The sequence below is a fragment of the Crocodylus porosus genome, unplaced genomic scaffold (genome assembly GCF_001723895.1).
Source record: "Crocodylus porosus isolate Cpor-Errol unplaced genomic scaffold, CroPor_comp1, whole genome shotgun sequence".
NCBI classification, from domain to species: domain Eukaryota; kingdom Metazoa; phylum Chordata; order Crocodylia; family Crocodylidae; genus Crocodylus; species Crocodylus porosus.
In genome coordinates this window covers 100,958,780-100,967,888 of record NW_017728918.1, presented here as the reverse complement: position 1 = coordinate 100,967,888, position 9,109 = coordinate 100,958,780, and the positions used below count along the sequence as shown (strand labels likewise).

Below are 9,109 nucleotides of genomic sequence, written 5' to 3'. Positions count from 1 at the left end.
CCTACTAGCGTGCTCACCTCACTCCAAATTTTGGTATCATTAGCGAATTTAAACAGGTTGCTTTTCACCCCATTGTCCAAATTGCTGATAAGGAGATTGAACAGCACAGGCCCAAGAACCGAGCCCTAGGGGACTCCGCTGCCCACTTCTTCCCAGTTCAAATATGACCCATCCACCATCACCCTCTGAGTATGACCCTTCAGCCAACCTGCAATCCATCTGACTGTGTAGGCATCAATGCTACAGTCACCTAGTTTTTTTAATGAGGATGGGGTGGGAGATGGTGTCAAAGGCCTTGCTGATGTCCAGAAAGACTACATCCACAGCGACACCTGTATCCAATGCTTTTGTGACCTGATCATAAAAGGCAATCAGGTTGGTCGGACATGACCTACCCTGGATGAAACTGTGCTGGTTGTCCTTGAGCATCATCTCTGAAGCCGGCCCATCACAGATGTGCTCCTTGATGATCTTCTCAAAGAGCTTCCCTACAATTGAGGTAAGACTGATGGGCCTATAGTTGCCCAGATGCTCCCTCCTCCCTTTTTTAAAGATGGGGACCACATTGGCTTCCTTCCAATCATCTGGCACCTGGCCCAAGCACCACGAGCACTCGTAAAGCCGTGCCAAGGGCCCTGCAATAACCCCTGCTAGCTCCCTCAACACCCTGAGGTGGAGAGCATCTGGACCCGCTGATTTGAACACGTCCAGCCCCTCCCTCCAGAAGCTCTCTAGCCCGATCCTTCCCAACCTGAGGTCTGGAGGCGTTCCCCTCGAGTCCGTCTTGCATCATGGTGGGGAAGCCCCGGTCCCTGCACAAGAAAACGGAGGTGAAGAATTGGTTAAAGAGGTCTGCTTTCTCATTTGGCACAACCACCAAATTGCCCAGAGGGTCTTGCAGGGGCCCCACGTTTCCCAGGGCTTTCTTCATCCTATATATTTGAAAAAGGACTTTTTATTATCTTTGCTCTTAGATGCTAGTCCTAACTCTATATCTGCCTTAGCTTTCCTGACAGCCCCCTACAGGCCCAAGCAGAGGAGGTATACTCTTCTTTGGAGATAGCACCCCCCCCCGGTGTATGCCACCTTTTTGGCAATCGGGCATTCCCAGACGCCCTTGGTGAGCCAGGGGGGCTTTTGGGCACTTTTGCCCTCCTTGCTTCTTGTTGGGATGGTCACCCCTTGGGCCCTGAGTATCGTCTCCTTAAGGAACGACCACTCATCTTGGGCACTGAGTTCCCCTGCCCTCGAGAACCTAGCGACTCTCCCACTAATCTCCTCAACTCACTGAAGTTGGCCCAACCTGTGGGATGTGGGATGACAACTGCAGCTCTAGGCTGCAGCTGCCAGTTGGTGATGGCAGCAGCTCTGGGCTATTTCCCCAACTGGCAACAGCAGCCTGCTGAAACCCTGAGTAGAGATCCAGGGGCTGCATCCCCTGGGAAGAGCTGAGGGAATGATCAGAGAATTGAGGAATCTAACCGGGAGCTCTGGCTGACAGATGGAGCCACCCCACTCCGGGACAGCGCGCGGTGCCCTGCCCAGCTGCGATGCACTCACACCATGGGGCAGCAGCCGTGTGGGTGCCAGGTGGGGGCGGAACAATCCCCACTGCCCCGCACTATGCAGGAGGCGCTGCCACGAGTGTCCAGAGCCCCCAATCCCCACTCCTGCAGCCAGTGAGTGCAGGGCATTTAAAACATTTTTTTTAAGCGCCAGGAAGCTGGGGCCGGGCAAGGGAGCCATGGGGGCTTCTCCTGCAGCTCCCCTGGCGGTGCCTGCCTCAGTCCTGGCAGGAGGAGCCACAGGGACTCTGCCCTGCTGTCGCTTGCCCAGCCAGTGGGGGGAAGGGCACAATGCATGCATGGCTCTCTCACAGGGCGTAGCCCCTGCTTCCAGCACTGCCACACCCGCATCAGTGCTAGGAGTAGTGGCTCTGCCCCATTCCTGCTTGCCAGCTAGCTCAGAGGGCACAGGATGTGGGCACAACATGGGACCGGGGGCTATGCCTCACTGTCACTTGCCCTCTTCTGCCTGGAGTGAGCTGAGCCCTCATCCTGCCCCAGCTTGGCAAGTGGCAACAGGGCAGAGACTCCACTCCCAGCGCTGCTATGCCCACATCCCATGCCCCCTGCCTCAGCTGGGCAGCTGTCCCAGCCCCAAAACCTCCCTCCCCCACACTCCTTCCCTTCATCCTCCCCCAATCCCAGACTTACCAGCTGGAGGAAGCTGCCAGCTACCCATTTAGTTTATGGCCAAATCTCCAAATTGGACAACTCTTTTTCTGAATCAATTCAGATGCTTCAAATAGATTTGGAGCTTTTATTTGGTCTCCCAATTCGATTTGGATTCGGAGATTTGGTCCTGAATCAAGCCAAATCTCTGAATCTAATCAGCTACCAAGGGTTCACACTTAATAGGGTGGTAAGAAGACTTCTTAAGGCAAATCCAGACTAAGCCATTTCCACTTCATGCCTAGTATTCCATAAAACATCTTAAAATACATCTTGAACCATTTAATAGAGCAAATTTACCGAGAAGAATTTGTGCTTTTTAAGCAAGTTTCTCCCCAGTTTAGTAAACCGGTAGATAAATTGGATTTAAAGAATTGCATCAATCCTTCAATTGCCTCAAGTTATTTTCACAATGTATGTACATAAACCATGGCAGTACAGCAACTACTGCCTATTCAGTATTACTCTCTATGCATTTGACTCTCAACTGCTAGCTACTATATAAGAACAGATTGCTGAATTAACCTCTATGCCTTAACAACACAAAAGTATAAAGGACTTTTCCCTAAGTATTTTTCACTAGTTGCTAGAAGTGCAAGCAAGAACAATAGGTATTGGGAGAAGACCTGGACATACTGATTTTCATACCTGGCCTTTAAACATAATTGTATCAGAAAGAGAGGTGATAAAATCATATGCAAGACAAGCTATATTATATTAAACAAGAGATTAATCAGCATAACTGAGTAGGTAAGTTATGCCCTTTTCCAACCAGTCAAAATCCTTTGAAGAAATTGTCAGAATGATTAAGAGTCACGAAAGGACACAATGAGCATATATCCTGCCCATTTTAGACACGTTTTTTCTTGAGTCTGGATAGCTTAACAGCAGGAAATAAGATATTTGTACAAGAAGAGAAGGATGAAGGGCCAGAAGGCCACAGAACAGTAAGAAGAACAGTTATTCTGGGTAGAGAAACAGAAGCACAGGGCAGAGGTGAGCATCATGCAGGCAGTGCAGGGCAGAGATGAGCACAGTCCATCTATTTCCTTTTTAACTCTTGCATTTCTCTCTCCTTGGTCAAGGAGTTTAGTTTTTTAATAACTTAATTTCTGTCCTTGAGCTAAAACCTCAGCTCTGCCTAGTAAGGCCACACATTTTTATTTATGTATTCATTGGTAGGAGGGCAGGCAGGAGAAACAAAATAAAGAGATGAGGGAAAGTTGTGAACAGCAGGAGGAAGGGAAAGCTGCAGTTTTCCTTCTCATGCTTCCCCAGTTTTGGGATTTGTTCAAAATTATCACCCATTCCAGCACAGTGCAGCAGCTGTAATGCCAGCCAATATCCACAAAGCACAACACATTCTGAACTAAAGCCAGCTGAAATGCAGGGTTTCAGGTGCACAGGCAGGTTAATTTTTCATGTACAAAAACTTCATTTTTTCTGAAAATGAGATTGCAGTCCAAACTACACCAAAAAAACAAAGCTTTTCACAATGTCCTGTGAATGGAAAGTTCTCCCATCAGTTACACAGCTGGTAAAATGCCAGCTTTGCCAAGCTGCCGTTACCAGTGAACTTCCAGTGATGTATTACCACTACTCCAGAGCTGGGGATCGTACCGTTTGTAGCAGTTGCCTCTCCCTCTGCTGCCAACCTGAGACAGACCCACCAGGAATCTAGGTGACATTCCATCAAAACCCTGCCTTGGATGTGTTACAAAACTCACTGACTTTGAGATGCTGTGAGAAGCTGACCTGGAGACACCTACGATTCAACACACATTTCAGCCCACCTCTATTTAGGATAAAATCTCTACACAAATTCTTGGGGGTGGGAAGATATGCCATCTTTGTCTTTGGTGATAACTTCACCAGGCCAGGGGAATTTACAGTTTTCCATTCAGGCTAGTTTTGAGTCTTTTTTACATACACACACATCCCTTGTGCATTCTTATAAGAAATGTTGAATCATTTCTATTGGCATTTAGCTTTGTAAAAAAATTGTTTACAAAATTTACTTTTTGACCAAGACTGTTCAACTATGACTATTCAGGACAGACTCAGCTTTAAGGCTACCAGTAGTCAGTCTTTGACATGAGTACTCAGATTTTTAAAGCAAAGCAAAAGCCTTGAAAGTATCAAAGGCATTTGCACTTAGGCATCCAAGTACTTTTAAGGATTTGGGCCCGAATTTGTAATTTTAAGCAAGACATCTGCTGCTTGTACATTCTCTGCTTGGACATGTGGTTTTATCATCGTATTTCATCTATTATCTCTCCTTTTGTGTGAAAGGACCATAGAAACAGGACACTGTGATCCCAGAGGAAAAAGTGAAACCAGCTACATAAAAACTGCAGTTAAATTTTTTAAAAAGCATTTTCACTCTGATGCCTCTTCTCCCCATCTCATTTAGTTGTAGGAATTTTAATCTTAAGTGTCAGAATACTATATAAAAACCTAGAAGAGGGTGTCACAAACCAGTTATGCTCCTTTAAAAATAAGAATGAGTACAAATAAAAAACAGATTTACAAAGAAAATCATTACTAAGTATAGGGCCAGAGTAGCATTACATTTTGTACATCAGCAAGTAAACTAACTAACAGGCAATAAAAACAGCAAGGTTCCTGCTACATGAATTTACCTGATTCACATATGCTGAAAATGACATTATGGATGTCATTATAATACTTTCAGTATTTAATTACTTATGTAAAAATACATTTTTTCTGAACTCTAAGTATCATAACATTTTAGTCAATTCAATCATTTGCTGAGAAGTAAAAACCAACGCACATTTCTCAAATTCGTCTGCAGTTTGAAACCTTCACTTCAAGTTCTTGAAATTTCTCCTTCCATGACAAACTTAACCAAGATTATTTTTGTTTTTATGAGTAGTTAAAATTCTGAAATCCTGTTCATAATCTCCCTTTATACCAAATATTCTTACTCTGCCTGTGCACTGGGGAAGTTCCTTTAAAGAAACCCCAAAACAAATATTTCCTCCGATTTACAAGCAGGCATAGAGATTAGAAAGTAAATCATTCATTCAATAAAGGTGAATGCAAGTACAGCTTCTAAACTAAACCAAGCATAATGCAGTGTTTACAAAAGTGATATGACTGCAATGCTGAACAGAGAAATCAAGCACTCTGATCACTTTTTCTCTTACTGTATACACTGCACTAAGAAATCACAGCCCGGGTAGAAGCAGTGCTAACATGCACATCTCCTAATTCAGGTCTGCTCTTGAATTAATCACATAAGATTCCAGAAAGCACAGAGTCCACTAGACCAGTTTTAGGCTATGGTCCAAGTTGTTTCAGCTCAAGGTGGATCCTCAGACAACTGCAATTTTGTCTCAACCTCAGAAGTTTGAAGCTTCTTTGCTCATATGCAGTTCTTTTAACTAAACACCAGCTGAGATATTTTCAGCTAGTCCTGTAACTAACTTTGTGAGCCTCTGCTGTTGTCTGAAAACCTAAGGCACCTCCTGCAATCAGAATTCCCATTACAGCAAATGCCACCTACCATACACACCTTAAAGGAAGTTGCCTTCGACTCAACCCATCATCCCCAGTATTACTAAGTGATGCTTAAGGATGAGCATGAAGAAGCTGAATGGGCTGCTACACAATACAAAGTCCATAAGTCTTAAAACACTATGAAGCAGGGCAAAAATGCCCTGTCATCCAGGAGCACTGGTCAGCCAACCCAAGCATCTTGAGAGTTAATCTCTGGAATAGCCCAAGAACTTTGTAGTGTCCAATGGCCCATCACAGTCTTCCATCCTTAAATGTTAATGCTTGGTAACATACCTTGTATTGGGTCAACTGGCAGAGTTGCACAGCTACTGTACCACCTGACTGTTAAAAACTGGTATAGCGGATCCAGCATCATCGTCACCCTTGGTAATCTCCAATTTAGAGACAAACAACAACATCCTGAGACAAGACTTCGACAGCAAGTCTAATGCACTGCACCAATGGCTCCTGAAGCATGGATTTTGTTTTACATTCTATTTCCAATGCTGAGAACAACAATGAGACCTATTTGTTTCATTTCATTTTGTATTATTGACAAACATACCTGTATGTACCCCTCCAGTGCCTCATTTCCACTGGCTGCAGTTATCAGGAGCTTATTACATAGAACCATGTGGATCTGTCCATCTTTTTAGACTCACTATCTGCACCTATTACCATATTATCATTAACAAAGCAAAGCATGCTAGCATGTGCTACTTAGTTCAGTCAAACCCTAAAAGTAATGTATGCTTCGACTTTACCAGCAAGCCCACAAAATAGTACAAGGAGTCTTGTCTACATTAGTGGTAGAACACACAAGTTCTAACAAATAAAATGTAACCTAGTTGAGACAAACCCCTGAGACCACTTACAGCACAGCTGTAGGCATCAATCACCATATGGATGCACGCAGCACCTAAATATATTACAGGATATGCCATATGAACTAGGAAGTCTTCTAGAGCAGAGAGGCGCAAAAACTATACCTGATTTACTGAACATTACAGCTACTTTCATCACAAATACATACAGCTAGTAAGTGAAGATTTTATCCAGAACTTTACACAGCATTCGTCTTTGGGGAAGGACACTAGTACAATTCACAGATTACATCAGTGTCTACTTTAATGGATTTGGGGAGTCACACCACTGACCAAATACCCCAAGAGAGACAAGGAAAGACTTAATGGAAGGAAGTGAGCAGTGGTTGGGAGCCATTACGTTTCCTCAGATGAGATCTCAGATGAGACCGTACATATCCAAAACAGAAACTGCCATCTTGGAAGGTCCAACGGAGATGCACAAACCATGCTGCTGAATTCACAAACGTATGTACGTTTGTGGGATACAGATCAAAGTTATGAACTTTTGCATCCCAATGCCTGTGTCCATGCAAATAATCATCTAAAAAAGAGAACCCTCAATGCAATAGTTATGCTGTTTTCCAATTTCAAAAAGTTGGAGGAAACTATGTACTATGTTATATTACAGTAAGCAGTTTAAATGATAAAAGAAACAAAAGCAAAAAAAGATAAAAATACAAAGGTGGATAGTAGCTAGGCTCAATATAAGTCAACAGCACAGCAAAGTATAAATGTTTCAGTAATATGTTATTAAAATAAACAAACAGCACAAAGCCAAAGTGTCATCTAGTTTGGAAGTAGTTTGGGAAATACTAGTGGTTTTCCACAAAGCAGGATAAAGTGCACCACAAAACTCAACCATACTTTTAGGCAATATACTTGAGGGAGGGGAAGGGGGTGCAGCATCAGGTCTGGCCTGCAATACACAATATTTGCAATATGAAATATGTAGCAAAACTGACAAATTAAAGGAAGACTGGTCTAACTTCATAATCTCCAACCTGAAAAGAAATGCTGTTCTCTCACCCAAAATTCATTACAAACACTGCTCATTAAACTACAGCAGGGGTGGCCAACCTGCCACTCAGATGATACCTTTGACCTGACCTCTGTGTGGCAAGCAGCAGACCAAGGAGGAGACGCACAGCACAGCAACACACAATGCGGTTTGTGCCTGAAAGCTTGCAGAGAACAATTTTTCCAACTATTTAGTTTTAGTTGGTCTAATAAAAGATATGCAGTCTGGACACCCTGAGGGAATCGGCTGGGTTACCCAGGGCTTAATTTGTAGCACGCCTGCCAAAAAGGCTGGGCAGCACTGAACTACAGGAAAAAGCTTCCTTAAGCTTCTCCCTTGTCTTAAGGCCCACCACCTTGTTTCTTCTCAGAGCGCCTTATGCCTCAAGCAAGCAGCCTATTCAGGGGACCTTGTAATTGCTGGCTATCACCTGGCTTCATAATCTGCGTCCCCAATACAGGTAACGCCCCAAGATTGGAAAAAGAGCTCCAAAGAACAAATTTTAGACAGGCTGATCGATACAGATCTGACAACATGTCTCATTGATGGCTATCTATTACAAGGTCGCCCAAACAGGCTGCATGCTTGAGGCTTAAGGCACTAAAACCCAGGGGCTGGCAATGTCTGTGGCAGAGTGCCAAAAACATCTGCAACCTTGACTTGTCAGATGGTGGGGCAGACAGTGGGGGAGCTGTGAAGGGCCTGATCCTTTCGGGGCAGCCCCTTCCCCACTGTCCAGCCAAAGGCATGCACACCAAATGAAATGCCGGGGCAGATTGCCTACCCCTGCCCTAACACCATACAGCGGAAAGGGAGGGAGACAGCTGAACTGGGAGCCCGTGCACACTTAGGGGCCCGGCAGCTCCTGCAACATGGGTCAAAGGCAGCAAGTCTGGAAGTGGCCCGGCAGCCAAGCAGACCACACAGATATCCGACAGCTAGCGTCGAGGTCCCGAAGGCAGAGAAGCCCTCTTCAGCTGACTCCACCAGACCCAACCGTCCCCGCTGAGGCCCAGTCCAGCAGCCCCCAAAACCCGCCTCCGAGGAGCGCCTGTGTCCCCTGCCGGGGGCTGACCTGGGAGCCGAGGTAGCGGCTCAGGCAGTCCTGGCACACCGCCTTCTTGCAGCAGGGCAGCGGCTGCACGGGCCTCTCCCGCAGGCACACGCGGCAGTCCAGCAGCACCACGGACCCGCAGTCGGCCGCCAGCCTCGCGGGGAAGATCGGCGGCAGTATGCACAAGTCCAGCTCCGGGCCCCACGGCTCCTGCCCGGGCGCGGGCGCGGGCCCGGGCCCGGCGCCGGGGTCAGGGTCGGGGTTCGGGTCGGGGTCTGGCTCGGGGCCGGGCCGCTCGCGCTCCACCGAGTACACGGAGCAGCACCCGCGCCGCCGCTCGGGCGGGGGGGCGCTCTGCTGCTGCCCCATCCCCGCCGCTGTCCATGCAGCCGCCGCCTCCCCACCCGGCCGCCCC

General features: G+C 46.3%; 1 protein-coding gene across 1 annotated transcript in view; it reads right to left on the bottom strand.

Annotated features, from left to right (window-relative positions):
• Positions 1-9,063, bottom strand: part of RNF217 (ring finger protein 217) — a 107,797-nt gene extending 98,734 nt beyond the window's left edge. The window contains exon 1 of the mRNA XM_019538203.1: positions 8,716-9,063. Within this exon, the coding sequence (XP_019393748.1) occupies positions 8,716-9,063 (348 nt within the window). The remainder of the gene's footprint in view (positions 1-8,715) is intronic.
• Positions 9,064-9,109: the final 46 nt, after the last annotated feature.